Below are 17062 nucleotides of genomic sequence, written 5' to 3' on the forward strand. Positions count from 1 at the left end.
CTCAGTGATGACAAGAAGGAGACATTCGATATTTGCCAAATTTCACAGCTTGAATCAATGGCTCTTGTTCAGTTTTGAGCTAAAGGAGGTTTCTTATTTGGACTAGCAATGGAGGTGGTGGAGATATATACCAAGATAGGGATCATAGGATAGGCATAAGTTGTAGGAAGTGATAGTAATTAAATTTTGTTTTAAGCATGCTGAAATGTACACATGCCTATTTGATAGCTCACTTTGAGTTGGACAGATGCTTCTGGAATGGGTACATGGAAATTATCACTGTATACTTGGTATTGTAAGAAAAGGCACAGAATAATGTAGGGAGAGTGTGCATAGTGAGGAGAGAAGTAGGTTGAGAATGAAGCCCTAGGAAAATGCCAACACGTATGAAGGAGGCTGAGTAGGGGCATACTGAGATTAGTACTGAAATCAAGAGAGGTATATAGAAGCCAAAAGAGAAGGGGGTTTTAAAAAGAAAGGAGAGGTCAAAGCTCTCACATGGAGTAGAGAAATAAAGTTCATTACCTATCGAAAATCCTTGGATTTGACAGTTGGGTTGTACTTTGGGATTGAAACAAAAAGGGTTTTAAGCTGTTGGGATAAAAATCCTATCTCAGTAGGCTGAAGTGAGAAAGTGGAAACCAGTGTAGATGTCTGTAAGAAAATATTAGAATAAAAGAAAAGAAAAGAAATGGAAATAGATACAGAGTAATATTTTTAATTAGTTTTTTTATTATGTTAATCACCATGTATTACATCATTTGTTTTGGTGTAGTGTTCCATGATTCATTGTTTGTTCATAACACCCAGTGCTCCATGCAGAATGTGCCCTCTTTAATACCCATCACCAGGCTAACCCATCCCCCTACCCTCCTCCCCTCTAGAACCCTCAGTTTGTTTTTCAGAGTCCATCATCTCTCCTGGTTCGTCTCCCCCTCTGACTTACTCCCCTTCATTCTTCCTCTCCTCTTATCTTCTTCTTTTTCTTTTTTCTTAAAATATGTTGCGTTATTTGTTTCAGAAGTACAGATCTGTGATTCAACAGTCTTGCACGATTCACAGCGCTCACGGTAGCACATACCCTCCCCAATGTCTATCACCCAGCCACCCCAACCCTCCCACCCCCCACCACTCCAGCAACCCTCAGTTTGTTCCTGAGATTAAGAATTCCAGAGTAATATTTTTAAAGGTGAGATTGACTTCAATGGTATGTGCTGCAAGTTTATGAAGGAAACATTAGTAGTAATAGTATAAATATATTAATTTGTGCAGGTAGACAGAATTGGGTGCACAACTGAAGGGATTAACCTCATAGAGGAAAAGCATGGAAAGGAAGGGAGAAAGGAGGTCACTGATGAACCCAAATGCTTATAGAATGACTTGATGAGAAAGTTGAACACATACTTATTTGCTATCCGATATTTTTGTCTACAAGACAGAAATCATTTTCTGGCAGTGAGAAGATCATAGAATGAGACCTAAGAAGAATTATGAAGGTTTACAATAGTGATTAAAGGAGGAAAATAGTTGTGTGTGATACGCAATAGTAAAGAACATTTTTTTCAATCATATATACACATATATATATCTAACTTTTATACAAATATAAGATGAAACCATGTCAGTGATTTTACTTCATTCATTCATTCATTTATTCAACTGTTCCAACTATTATAAAAGATAATGCAAAAAATTATAAATCAAGAATTCACAAATAAATACACAAATAGCCACGAAACTGGCTTTTTCCACAGGAGGGAGGGAAATCGATTGTCTTTACACTGGACAAAATGTGCATGTCTGTAGGCAAGTACCACTAGTGTTGCTATTGGTTGTCCAACAGATTTCTAAACTAGAGCAAGGATGATGAAAGGCAGAAAAGTAAAGAACTGGGTAGGTGAGGTTTTTTCCAACATCTTTTACAATTTTTCACTGCAGAGGGCATGGAAACATTCCTGGATATCATCCTCTCAGTGCCTGGATTGAATTTAACACATTTATGGGCATGAGGATTTCTCTAGTGGTATTCCATAGATTGAATTCCAGAAAAATAAACAGATGTCTAAATTGACTCAGCATTTCTATGCTGCCAGTTTTAGAACTGCGAAGGAACAAGATGGATGGTGAGATGGTTGAATCTGTAGAAGGACATTCATTTAACACTTACAGTTTGACGGGAAAGGTACTATCACTTCCATAGATGATGAACTGAAACTCCGTGGTTCATTGGCCTGACCAAGGTCTCACAACTTCTGAGCGACAGAGCGGGGATTCAGTGACTTTTATAACTAATGTAGAACCTTTCTTCTTTCTCTTTGATCAGTGGATTTCAAACAACTCTTAGGAGTTCTTTTGTTCCTCAGAGGTGAAGCCACATCTCAAGGTGAGAAACATAGAACTTCTGCTCCTCTACCTATACAGGGCTTCACCTGGAACAGCAATGCTGTCTGTTGTGAAAATAAAAACAACACAAATGGGGACAGAGGCTATTTCTTCAGTTTGTTATATAACCGTGTGGTTAACCACTATTACTTGACATTGGTGGAAGATGAGGAAATTGAAGAAAGTGGGCTTCAACAACTGATTTGATGGTGGTGCCCCTAAATATGGAAAACAACAGCTTTAAGTAATAGAAGTGATATATTGTCAAATTAATAAAAATCTGCAAATCTGGAGCTCCTGGGTGACTCAGTCAGTTGAGCATCTGCCTTTGGCTCAGGTCATTATCCCCAGGGTCCTAGGACTGAGCCCTGCATTGGGTTCCCTGCTCAATGGGGAGCCTGCTTTTCCCTCTCCCTTTGCCTCTTCCTGCCGCTCATTTTCTCTCTCACAGTCTCTGTCTCTCTCTCTCAAATAAATAAAATCTTTTAAAAATTTGAAAATCTGAAAATTTGAAATGCATAATACACTAGCTGTAGATGTGCCTAGGTGTTACCAGGATGTCCAAGTGGATTTAGAATTCCTCTTGTATTTATTTTCACTGCTTTATTTCTTATATTTTAGTGAATACTGAGGTTGTTATTAATATTGCCATTATTACTGTGCCACAACTTCAGAAGTCCAGGGGCACTGCAGAGAATGGAGTTCGAGAACCGCGCTGTGAAGATAGAGTTCTTTCTCTTGGGATTTAGTGACCATCCAGAGCTTTGGAGGATTCTTTTGGCTGTGTTTCTTTTTATCTACTCCATTACCCTCATGGGGAACCTTGGGATGATGTTATTAATCACAACCTGTTCCCACTTGCACACCCCAATGTACTTTTTCCTCTGTATATTGTCATTTATAGATGTATGCTACTCTTCTGTCATTGCCCCCAAATTACTTGTGGACTTGGTTTCTGATAAAAAGACCATTTCTTACAAGGGCTGTGCTGCACAGTTATATTCTTTCCGCTCTTTGGTTGACACGGAATCTTTCCTCTTGGCTGCCATGGCTTATGACCGATACATAGCAATCTGCAACCCACTGCTTTATAAGGTTATTATGTCCAAAAGGGTTTGCTGCCAGCTTGCCATTGGAGCATTTTTGGGAGGTACCATGAGCTCAGTTATTCACACTGCTAATACCTTCCATCTGTCTTTCTGCTCCAAAGAGATTAACCATTTCTTCTGTGATATCTCCCCGCTTTTCTCTTTGTCTTGCACTGATACTTACATGCATAACATTATTCTGGTAGTCTTCGCTGGTTTGGTGGAAGCTATCTGTCTTCTAACAGTCCTTCTCTCTTATGTCTGCATCATAGCAGCTATTCTTAAAACAAGTTCTGCTGAAGGAAGAAGAAAAGGGTTTTCCACTTGTGCCTCCCATCTGACCGTAGTCACAATCTACCATGGTACCCTCATTTTTATTTATTTGTGCCCCAGCACTGGTCATTCACTGGATACTGACAAAGTAACCTCTGTGTTCTACACATTGATTATACCTATGTTGAATCCCCTAATTTACAGTCTAAGGAACAAAGATGTCAAAAATGCCTTTAGGAAAATGATCAGTCCAAAATTGTTTTCTTAAGGAAGAATGAAACTGAGCCTGACAACTTTCCAACAGTGTCTGTTCTTTGACCTTTGGTTCTAATTATTGAGAAAGTCAGTTTAATATGGACGTTCCCCAAATCCATGGGTAATGATGTCTCAACTACAGATTAGGGCCCAAGCCTAACATAAGAACCAGGTCCTGTCACATTACTTATATTATGTCTATCTCTTTATTATTTTAAAGTTGACATTTTTAATATATATTTCAGGAGTAGATTTACCCTTTGCATAATGTCCTATATTCCATATTCTTACCCCTTTTCTCTCCCATCCTAAATTTTACTACAATTATTTTCAATATTGGATAAGCCATTAAAATATCACAAAACTCTTTTTGTGAAAGAAAATAAATGCAATTTACTGAGACCGTTTCTCAATTAATTTTATTTCCATGTAAATATGTGTGCATTGTAGCTTACTTGCCTAATTATACTCTCTCTAAAAAAACTTCCTCAAATTTTAACTCCTATATGATTTTTTTGATACCCCCTTCAATTATAGATGGTAAGTCACATCCTAAGCCACACTAGAATCTTAAGTGTGCGTCTTTTAAAAACTCTTAGAATTTTCTATCTAATCTTGTAGTTGTTTGTATCCCTCTACTAGACTGATCATTAATTATTGTCCCTTATTTGATGCCTTGCCTCTTTATCACAGTATTTTCTCCAGTGTAGATCCTGAGTAAATTTTTATGAAATAAACATGAGTATATTTGCTATTGATTGTTTTTAATTTAGATTATATACCTATAACTGTTTCTCTTGCAGTTTTTTTTTTTGTTTCCTTCTCTAGAAGGGTACTATATACACATGTGACTATTGCAAAATATTGTCAAGTATGGTGACTTATTAAAAAACAATTTACAAATATCACCAAAATTAAAGTCTGGCTCATAAACTATTTCCCCAAGAATAAGTTCAGTCTGAAATCTCTTGACTGGTAAGCAAACAGCTGAACTTTCTGGGAGAAGCTATCCTCTGACAGCAAGAGATGGAATCAGAAGCCAACAAATGGTGGGATCACAGTTAGGTGGGTTACTGGAACATGACCCATAGACAACGTGTGGCAAAAAGCCAAAGGAAAGCATTAAACCAAGGGTGAGGTTGAATAGTGGGAGAAGGTAAATTAGACAAAAAAGCCATCTGACAGTGAAAATGCAGGCTGGGTTATAAACCAAAATCATAGTTCTATTCCCTGTAGTGGAAACTATCTTTAAAAATAGGTTTTTGTCCATACAGCTCAGTGGTGAGTTAGGGCTCTGGTCAATGTGGGCTGTCAATAAGGAAGAGTGGAATGGCAGCTTGATGCCAATGAGAAACAAGTATTTCATCCTAAATACTGAGCAGAAAATGTCTACTACAGTGTATGGATTCATCACAACAGACGGATATTTGTTCTTTTGTTGTTAAGCGTATGTTGGTTCAGAAACCCCACAGAGGGTAGGAAGAGATGGAAGAAAGAGGCAGACCACTCCAGATTGGTAGGTGGCAGGTGTAATGAACTTCGGCAGCCACACAATGAGCAGATCTCCACTTCTGCCCTCCAGAATCTTAAAAGTTTATACAGAGGCCTTAACTGGGTTCAGTCATGTATACCATCCAGGTGGTCTCAACACCACATTGATCTCTCAAGGCTATGTCTTTGGAACAGTTCAAACTGTGGGACTGGTGGGCAGAATGTACATTCCAAGGACAGGGGAGGGGGGAGGATCCTCTGATTCCTTGGGTCCAGCTCACAGGTCAACCAGTGATCATATCCTCTCCATGACCTCCTCCAGCAACATCTTATTTCAGCTGTGGCCCTTGGGATAGGGTCACACAGGATAACATAAAATGAGGTACTCTGGGATTAATTATCTAAACTCATTTCTTGGCAATGTGAGGTCTGAAACTAAGATCAGAACTACTGTTTCAGACATCTGGCTTGGACTTGGGAATGGTGTGGCCAGCAGGGGTGGCCGAGAAGAAATTTTTGCTCAGCTCCAACCAGGAGTAAAGGAAGCATCAGGAAAAACAAGTCCCAAGGTGGCTGGGCAGAGAGCTCCAAAGAGGACCTGAGGCTACGAGGTACACCTAGAATCAGAATGACTGGGGAAGCAGGCTCTAAAGTGGATAAGGATGGATCCTGGAGACACCATTTCATGACAGGATGCCATGAATGATGCCATGTTCTCTTTCAGCTCCAGAGTTTAGTTCCTGAGAGAGAGTTAGGTGGCTCTGAATGATCTTAGAAACTCCATTATCATCCTCAGGAAAATAGATATATACCTGATTATAAAAATACCTATGTCTTTATAATATATATATATGTATATATATATTAAAGCTATGTTAAAGAGATGAGGACACTGAGTGTTAACAAGACTAGTAATCTACAGTCACACAGCTAACAAGTAAATGATAGTATATAGATGTGAACCAGGTCTGTCTTCTTCTGAATTCCAGTTCTTATCTTAAACCCTCTCTCATCTTTACCATTTTTTTAAAATGAAAATAAAGCATAAACAAAACCAAAAACAAAAATCCTGGTTTCCTGATCATGTGTAAAGGCTATTAAATTAAAATCTTTAAAAGAAAAGATAAAGAAGAAAAAAATAAATACCTATTATTTTTACACCTATATAAAAGCTGAGTAGTGAATCCAATTTTGTATAACGTGAATAGGCTTAATCTTTACAGATAGGAATATATTTAATACAATTTCAATAAAGTACATTGTGATGGGAAGGGATTTGGACAGTGATGGAGAGGTGTTGAAAAATGATATATTCTATGAACAACAAATAAATTATTTGAGATTGTAAAGTAAAATACTCAATAATGAAATATTTGATTTGTCTTAAAACTCTTCAATCAATAATGAAAGACTAACAACTTGCTGAAAATTGCATCTTTTAAATGTGTTATTTAATTCTTATGATATATTGAGGTACACTTAGCCCATTTTATACACTAAAGGAAAACATAAAAATCTGGAAGATTTAAATGAAAAACCTTTTACCACCATTGCTCTCTCCTCCTGGAAACAGAAAAAAAATGCCCTTATGTTCCCTTCTTGACAGTGACCTAAAATAAAAAGAATACTCTCAAAAACCTCTTGTTATGTTTTTCATAAATGGATTAATTCTTAGTGATGACAGTGCAAACAACACATGCAATTAATTAAGTTTATGGGAAAGATACAAGATTACTTAACATCCAGCTACTCAGCAATGGCCATTATTAAAATTGTGTTCATTTCACAGATGCACAGAGATCCAATTATTACAAATAGAGTTCTATGTAAATATTACTTTGTTCTTTTTTATTGAACATATTAAGTTAATAAATCCTCCTTTCTTTTTTTAAATTTTATTATGCTATGTTAATCACCATACATTACATCATTAGTTTGTGAGGTAGTGTTCCATGATTCATTGTTTGCGTATAACACCCAGTGCTCCATTCAGTACGTGCCCTCTTTAATACCCATCACCAGGCTAACCCATCCCCCCCACCCCACTCCCCTCTAGAACCCTCAGTTTGTTTCTCAGAGTCCATAGTCTCTCATGGTTCATCTCCCCCTCCGATTCCGCCCCCTTAATTTTTCCCTTCCTACTATCATCTTCTTTTTTTTTAAACATATAATGTATTATTTGTTTCAGAGGTACAGGTCTGTGATTCATCAGTCTTACACAATTCACAGCGCTCACCATAGCACATACCCTCCCCAATGTCTACCACCCAGCCACCCCTCCCTCCCAACCCCCACCACTCCAGCAACCCTCAGTATTATGCTGAGCAAAATAAGTCATTCAGAGAAAGACATGTATCATATGATCTCACTGATATGAGGAATTCTTAATCTCAGGAAACAAAATAAATCTTCCTTTCAACTTAAACTGTATCAATTAGGGATTTAAAAAATATTATTAGTGTAATGCTATGAACACATCAAGGAGACTGAGTTGTCTTTCCAGTGGCCTTTGGACAAGGTGCGGGTCCTTTATCTTCAACTTTCCTTTGTGCAGCTTCTATACAGTTGTCAACAGCACCATATCTGTTCTCCAGAGTGAGGGCAAGAAGGGAAATCCACAGGCTGATGTGCACTCTGAGATGGAGTATAAATCTAGAACAACTGATCCTGAGGATGTCTGCTGATATAACTGGGCCAGAATGATGAGGAATACATGGTCCATGAAGATTTTTACTGCAAATGATCCCTCCCTGTCCCTGATGGTTATTTCAGCCTAGGCCAAAAGAAAAGATGTAAAGGAAGACTTAATCTAAGATGAACATACTAGAATAATATTTAAAAAGCAAGTTTCTGTGTGAGTGATTCTGTGTTTGTGTATGTGTGAGTGTTTGTGTGAGTGCATGAGTGTGTGTGTGTGTGTGTGTGTGAATTTGCAAAGGCTCCTTTGCGTCAGTTTTGCAAGGGACACTCATGCATTTATTTAACAAATGTTTTAAATGACATTTGGACCTGAGCTTTGTAAATAATAAAGTAGAAATATTAGTGAACAATACTGGAAAGGGCATTGCATTCGTGGAACTTTGAACAGAGAAGCCAAGTATGAAAAGATCCTTTTTGCAAACCAGCAATTGAACCTAGTATTACTCTTCCTTTGTTTGAACAGAAGACCAAGATCAATAATGGCTCTTCCCACACTCAATTTAGTATAATGATAAATAATAGGAAACATCTAGAAAGTTGTGTTGGTGAGACTATAGGAATGTATGTCAAAGGACCTCAGCTTCAATTTACAAGAATCTTTGAATAAATACCATTGGGTGAAAAATACAGCTTCACCCAGAACATAATTTAGTGCTGATTGCTTTTTTCAAGGCACCTTTCACATCCTTATTCCTTAAGCTGTAGATGAGTGGGTTTAACATAGGAATGACCACTGTGTAGAAGACAGAGGACATTTTGTCTGTGTCCATAGAGTAACTGGAGCTGGGTCGGAAATACATGAACAGGAGTGTGCCATGAAATACAGCCACTGCAGTTAAGTGGGAGGCACATGTAGAGAAGGCTTTGCGTCTCCCCTCAGCTGCGTTCATTCTAAGGATGGTAGTTATGATGTAGCTGTAGGAGAGGAGGACGGTGATGATGCTGCACCCCACCACACAACCAATGAGAGTGAACATCACTATCTCACTGATGGATGTATCTGAAGATGAGAGGGCTAGCAAGGGTGGGATGTCACAGAAAAAGTGATTGATGATATTGGAATTGCAGAATGACAATCGAAATGTGCAGCAGATGTGGATTGCCGAATTTACTAAGCCCACAAAGTAGGCAAGGGACACGAGCTGGGTGCAGATATTCCTGGACATGACGACTGTATAAAGAAGTGGGTTACAAATGGCTACATACCTGTCATAAGCCATGACAGCTAACATGAGACATTTCACATCTGCAAAGACCCCGAAAAAATACATCTGAATTGCACATAAATTATATGGAATCCTCTTTTGTTCAGACAAGAAGTCAGCCAGCATCTTGGGAGAGACAGTGAAGGAGTAGCAGACATCACAGAAAGACAGATTGCTCAGGAAATAATACATGGGCGTGTGGAGCCTGGAGTCCAGCTTGATCAGAAGGATCATCCCTAGATTGGCAATCACGGTTATGCCATAAACTAGCAAAAAGAGCACAAAGAGTCCCTGCTGTACATCTTTCCTGTCCTAGGAGTATGAAGTCAGAAATCACAGTACAGTTCTCCACAGCCATCACTCAGATCTGGGAATCCCTGCTTGTGAGAGAAGGAAACAGAGCCAGGATTAGCATCATCTTACCATTTTAGCAGGTAAACTGTGGGTCCTATTTTTCTATATTTAGGAAGAGAGACAAGCAATGTCAGGACTATTAGGTGAAGCAGACTGTCCTGGAAATATATATAAATCAATATAAATGATTTGATAATTATATTACCTACATTTGTACAGCACTGTACAGAATTTGTAGCACACTTTCATTCAAATTAAAGTATGCTATTTGCATACCAACATATGTTGTATTTATGATAAGTTTTGCTAATTGTTTCTTCTATAAGGAAATTAATCTCCTCATTGTTTGAGGCAATAGTTCTTACAATTATTTGGCCAGATAGCCATGTGTTCAGCAAGGTAGTTTGTTTTTTACATCTAGTACAAATATTGTTATATTCTGTAACAGAGAAGCCTAACTGAGAGGCACAAGTAATGCCACCATCTTTTCCCCTCTTCCTAGGCACAAGTAATGAATATATCCCTTTGTTTCCCCCCAAAATCCGAAATAGTGGGCCATATGAAAAATTCCTTTATACGACATGCTTCTACTTCCCCAGGCAGTCACCCCATGCCCTATCCAGTCTCAATAAACAAGGGATAGAGCCAGTCTGAGATTCAGGACCCACTGGAGCAGGGAGGGTGTGGTTGCTGAAGAACACGGTGGATGGTATCCATGAGCAATACTCTAAATTGGACAGACAGGAAAATGCCAGGGCTAACCATGCTCCCTACTGACAGTTGTTGTTGCTCAACGGAGATTATGAAGAACATTTGGGCTCTAATCATAGAGATTCTGGTAGCAGGTGACAGAGCAGCAAACGAGGGAGGGTGGTTTACTGTGTGAGTCTCTCTGCCCCAATTTACTAGAATTTTCATGGTCTTTTCACCAATAGTTCAGATCTGTAAGAGGCATGTTAAAAATACTCATGTCCACAATCCTACACCTCAGAGAGATTAAAGTTTGAGCTGTACCTTTCCCAACTTCCCTAGACTTTTTAATATTGTTTTATTTTATCCCTTTTACCTTTAAATATCTCTGAAATCTGTCTACTTTTGCTTTAAAAAAAATGGTGGTTGAGAGGTCAACTGATTTTTATGTTCCACTGTTTTTTTTTACCCAAATCAATTATATTGTATGTAATCTCATACAAGTCCTCCTCTGTTTGTGAGAATTTAGGAAAAGTGAAGATGAAGTTAGATGAAGAAGAGATAAAAAAAAAATCTGAATAATGATCTAGTGATCAATGTGCAGGTCTCCAAACCCTTGGCTTAAACTCATTTAAATATCACTCCCTGTAGACACATCTTGAAAAAAAAAATGTTTCCTTAATACATTTTTAAAGAATTTATAAAAATACAAGTAATACATGAAAAACAATAAAAAATTTCATTCTAAGGATGAATGTTTGTTTTCCCTGCTTTCTATGTGTATATTTATTTTAAATAAGTAGATTGATAAAAGAAATTGAAATGAAAGTTTGCATAACATATACACTTCTTTGGTTTTATATCATGTTTTCAGTTAAGAAAGGATAAGAAAAACACAAAAATTTATAGTAAAATCAGAAAAACAGCAAAAATTGTTAGTACCTGTCCCAGAATTACTGACCTCCACTCCACGCAGTTCTTTCTGCAGGAGGCTTCAACATTTTCTCCTGATTGACCTAGATTATATAGTCATCTCTGAGTCTGGTCCCTGGGTGCTCAACACTTAGTCTCACAGGCATAAGCAAGATACCTTATACTGTGGTGGTTTATTTTCTGATATTTCATAGGGGTATGGTGATTGAACAAGAAATACAGGGCATTAAAAAAACTTGTGTCTCTCTCTACCTTACCACCCAAAATTATACCTATTTTAGGAATAGCAAAATGACCCCATTCAACAAGCATCCCTTATTTCTAATTCTCCAATCCCTATACTCTCCTAGAATTGATTTTTGCGATAATTTCATAATTTACAAAACAAATACACACCCATTCATGCCCAGGTACTTACACAGATACACAAACTCTTTCCCATTAAACACATTCACCATGTAAAGATTTTTGTAGAAACAGCAAAAAACCACTGATTGATATCACATTGCCTATTGATAACTATATTTTGTTGTCTACTGAATTTTTAATTTTTTTAAAATAAGTGATGTCATGATATAAACATTATATATAAAAATAAGTATGATGAATACAGGCCATGCATTCCATTGCATTAATGTACATTAATTCATTCTATCTATCCTCTGCTAAATGACCACTTGATTTATTTTATTTTTTAAATTTTTTTAAGATTTTATTTATTTATTTGACAGGGAGAGACACAGTGAGAGAGGAAACACAAGCAGGGAGCGTGGGAGAAAGAGAAGCAGGCTTCCCACTGAGCAGGGAGCGCATGCAGGGCTCGATCCCAGGACCCTGGGATCATGATCTGAGCTGAAGGCAGACGCTTAATGACTGAGCCACCCAGGCACCCTGACCACTTGATTTATATACAACTCTACATATCATAAAAACTTTGATATGAGTAAAATTATACAAATATAATTTATCATGTCCATATATATATATATATTTTTTAAGATTTTCTTTATTTAAGAGAGAGAGAGAGAGAGAGTGCTTGCAGGAGCAATGGGGAGGGCCAGAGGGAGAAGGAGAAGGAGGCTCCAGCTGAGTGGGCAGCCTGATGTGGGGCTCGATCCCAGGACGCTGGGATCATGACCTGAGCCGAAGGCAGATGGTTAACCTACTGAGCCACCCAGGCGCCACCATACCCATATATTTTTTAAAAATAAATTCTATAAATGGTTTTTAAGAGCACAGAGATTGACCTTAAATAAAGGTAATTTTAGTCTTTTTATCATAGTCAGATGTTTTTGTTATCTAATTATAGGTATATATTATGATGTATTTCATATGTATCACATGTCCTAACTTGTCTCTAACCACTCCATAACGTGTTAGAGAAATTGAAACTGAGAGGTAATAAGTAAAGTTCTAGAGTCTCACTGATACTAAGTTTCATTGAATCTACAGAAATTATTTACAATAGGTTCCTGAATATAGTATAAACAAATATAGTGTAAACAAATTTTGTCTTAAAAAACTAGCACTCTAAACCCTCTGGTAGAATGTGATAGTGTGTGTTAAAGTGACATTCAAAAATTCAGATTTCCCAAAGACTTCCCAGATTTCTAATAGAACTGAGAGGCTGTTTAATCCCACTTCTCCACCAAGGTAAGATCCCAAGGATAAGGGAGGGCAGAAGTGTTGCCACATGGGAAGTAACCCAGGTTACTTAAATTAGCTGGGTACTTGAACATTATTAATGTTGGAGAGTGATTTGAAAGCCCCCTGCATTTGCACAATTCCATGAATTGAATAGAAAAGAAATTTTATTTCCTTGAACTTGTGCAACCTGGCAACTAAGGGGAATAATCTCTGTATTGTCTGTTTTCTGAGTCATAGTTTATCATGTTTGTGAATCATTGCTATGCACCTACAAGCACAGGTTCCTATGTATTTTTTAAATGTCTATTCTTGGGCGCCTGGGTGGCTCAGTTGGTTAAGCGACTGCCTTTGGCTCAGGTCATGATCCTGGAGTCCTGGGATCGAGTCCCGCATCGGGTTCCCTGCTCAGCAGGGAGTCTGCTTCTCCCTCTGACCCTCTTCTCTCTCGTGCTATCTCTCATTCTCTCTCAAATAAATAAATAAAATCTTTAAAAAAATAAAAAATAAATGTCTACTCTTGATTAATGTTACAAAAAATGTAAAAACATCACATATATTAGATTTTGAAGCAGGTAATTTAATTGCCACAAACTTGTAAGTGCAAAATTTGTGTAAACAAACAACAAAAAAGTAGGATGCAAAAGTCATCTACCAGTTTATGCGCCCAATGCTTCAAGTATTTCTCCTGAAACCTCACCTGGAGTCAACAGAAACATAGGTTTTGCACTTATTTTTTTCACTTGTTTGTCTTTGTTATAGAATTTCCCCTTATTTTCTATAAAACTAGATTGCCCTTCAAGCAAAAGTCAATGAGATGAATATATTTTTTAATTTTTGGAAAAGTGATTTTGGTGACAATTGTTAATGCATTTTCCTAAATGTATTGTTATTCTTTGTGTGATAATCAAAATACCAAATACCAAATGTACTCCTCTGGGAAATATTGTTGAGACAACTCTCAAAGCTCCTAAATAATTGTCAGTACCTTGCCATCAGAGGAACTCAAGAAAATGATGTATTTGTGTTACCTCAGAGATTTCCTACTGTTCTCTACCTCTCTTATGCATATTTGGAGGAGGGACAGCCATCCTCCGTCACCTTCTTCTGATTCCTTTCCATACTCATTTTTCCCGCAGGTCTGTCTGTCTACAGGAAAGTCAAAACTCAGGCTACACTCTGTTCATAGGGGAGCCAGACTTGAACTTCATAAACATGATCTCCCCTCCAGACTACATACTCTAATCCTAGTCCCCTTTAGATCTGGAGTGTGTCTGGCAATAGAGTGCACAAAATTGGAAAATCTAAATTAATTCTCTAAGGAATTTTTTAAATTTTTTATTGTTATGTTAATCACCATACATTACATCATTAGTTTTTGATGTAGTGTTCCATGATTCATTGTTTGTGCATAAACCCAGTGCTCCACGCAGAATGTGCCCTATTTAATACCCATCACCAGGCTAACCCATCCCCCTACCCCCCTCCCCTCTAGAACCCTCAGTTTGTTTTTAAGAGTCCATCGTCTGTCATGGTTCATCTCCCCCTCCGACTTACTCCCCTTCATTCTTCCCCTCCTGCTATCTTCTTCTTTTTCTTTTTTCTTAACATATGTTGCATTATTTGTTTCAGAGGTACTGATCTGTGATTCAACAGTCTTGCACAATTCACAATGCTCACCATAGCACATACCTACCCAATGTCTATCACCCAGCCACCCCATCCCTCCCAACCCCCACCACTCCAAAAACACTCAGTTTGTTTCATGAGATTAAGAATTCCTCATATCAGTGAGGTCATATGATACATGTCTTTCTCTGATTGACTTATTTCACTCAGCATAACACCCTCCAGTTCTATCCACGTCCTTGCAAATGGCAAGATCTCTTTCCTTTTGATGGCTGCATAATATTCCATTGTGTATATATACCACATCTTCTTTATCCATTCATCTGTTGATGGACATCTTGACTCTTTCCACAGTTTGGCTATTGTGGATATTGCTGCTATAAACATTGGGGTGCACGTACCCCCTTCGGATCCCTACATTTGTATCTTTGGGGTAAATACCCAGTAGTGCAATTGCTGGATCATATGGTAGCTCTATTTTCAACTGTTTAAGGGACCTCCATACTGTTTTCCAGAGGGGTTGCACCAGCTTGCATTCCCACCAAAAGTGTAGGACGGTTACCCTTTCTCCGCATCCCCGCCAACATCTGTCGTTTCCTAACTTGTTAATTTTAGCCATTCTGACTGGTGTGAGGTGGTATTTCATTGAGGTTTTGATTTGGATTTCCCTGATGCCGAGCGATGTTGAGCACTTTTTCATGTGTCTGTTGGCCATTTGGATCTCTTCTTTGGAAAAATGTCTGTTCATATCTTCTGCCCATTTCCTGATTGGATTATTTGTTCTTTGGGTGTTGAGTTTGATAAGTTCTTTATAGATTTTGGATACTAGCCCTTTATCTGATATGTCATTTGCAAATATCTTCTCCCATTCTGTCCGTTGTCTTTTGGTTTTGTGGACTGTTTCTTTTGCTGTGCAAAAGCTTTTTATCTTGATGAAATCCCAATAGTTCATTTTTGCCCTTGCTTCCCTTACCTTTGGCGATGTTTCTAGGAAGAAGGTGCTGCGGCTGAGGTCGAAGAGGTTGCTACCTGTGTTCTCCTTTAGGACTTTGATGGACTCCTGTCTCACGTTTAGGTCTTTCAACCATTTGGAGTCTATATTTGTGTGTGGTGTACGGAAATGGTCCAGTTGCATTCTTCTGCATGTGGCTGTCCAATTTTCCCAACACCATTTGTTGAAGAGACTGTCTTTTTTCCATTGGACATTCTTTCCTGCTTTGTCAAAGATGAGTTGACCATAGAGTTGAGGGTCCATTTCTGGGCTCTATTCTGTTCCATTGATCTATGTGTCCTTTTTTGTGCCAGTACCATACTGTCTTGATGATGACAGCTTTGTAATAGAGCTGGAAGTCCAGAGTTGTGAAGCCGCCAGCTTTGCTTTTCTTTTTCAATATTCCTCTGACTATTCGGGGTCTTACCTGGTTCCACACAAATTTTACGATTATTTGTTCCATTTCTTTGAAAAAAGTGGATGGTATTTTGATCGGGATTGCATTGAATGTGTAGATGGCTCTAGGTAGCATTGCCATCTTCACAATGTTTGTTCTTCCAATCCATGAGCATGGAACGTTTTTCCATTTCTTTGTGCCTTCTTCAATTTCTTTCATGAGTATTTTATAGTTTTCTGAGTACAGATCCTTTGCCTCTTTGGTTAAATTTATTCCTAGGTATCTTATGGTTTTGGGTGCAATTGTAAATGGGATCGACTCCTTGATTTGTCTCTCTTCTGTCTTGTTGTTGGTGTATAGGAATGCCACTGATCTCTGTGCACTGATTTTATATCCTGCTACTTTACTGAATTCCTGTATGAGTTCTAGCAGTTTTGGGGTGGAGTCTTTTGGGTTTTCCACATACATTATCATATCTTCTGCAAAGAGTGAGAGTTTGACTTCCTCTTTGCCGATTTGGATGCCTTTGATTTCTTTTTGTTGTCTGATTGCTGTGGCTAGGACTTCTAATACTATGTTGAATCGCAGTGGTGAGAGTGGACATCCCTGCCGCGTTCCTGACCTTAGGGGAAAAGCTCTCAGCTTTTCCCCATTGAGAATGATATTCGCTGTAGGTTTTTCATAGATGACTTTTATGATATTGAGGTATGTACCCTCTATCTCTATACTCTGAAGAGTTTTGATCAAGAAAGGATGCTGTACTTTGTCAAATGCTTTTTCTGCATTTATTGAGAGGATCATATGATTCTTGTTCTTTCTTTGTTAATGTATTGTATCACATTGATTGATTTGCGGATGTTGAACCAACCTTGCAGCCAAGGGATAAATCCCACTTGGTCGTGGTGAATAATCCTTTTAATGTACTGTTGGATCCTATTGGCTAGTATTTTGGTGAGAATTTTTGCATCCATGTTCATCAAGGATATTGGTCTGTAATTCTCTTTTTTGATGGGGTCTTTGTCTGGTTTGG

At 38.1% G+C, this 17062-nt stretch overlaps 2 protein-coding genes across 2 annotated transcripts; one reads left to right on the forward strand and one right to left on the reverse strand.

The window, feature by feature from the left end:
• The first annotated feature begins 3078 nt into the window (after positions 1 to 3078).
• On the forward strand, positions 3079 to 4011 carry LOC113915406 (olfactory receptor 5I1-like). Its single transcript, XM_027581315.1, has one exon. It carries the CDS (start codon positions 3079 to 3081, stop codon positions 4009 to 4011), a length of 933 nt encoding a protein of 310 aa, XP_027437116.1.
• A 4810-nt stretch (positions 4012 to 8821) lies between these two features.
• On the reverse strand, positions 8822 to 9752 carry LOC113913568 (olfactory receptor 5W2-like). The gene is given in 2 exon segments (XM_027577868.2): positions 8822 to 9707; positions 9709 to 9752. Coding segments are annotated over 2 exon segments (930 nt in total).
• Positions 9753 to 17062: the final 7310 nt, after the last annotated feature.

Source organism: Zalophus californianus, chromosome 11, assembly GCF_009762305.2.
Source record: "Zalophus californianus isolate mZalCal1 chromosome 11, mZalCal1.pri.v2, whole genome shotgun sequence".
Lineage (NCBI taxonomy): Eukaryota > Metazoa > Chordata > Mammalia > Carnivora > Otariidae > Zalophus > Zalophus californianus.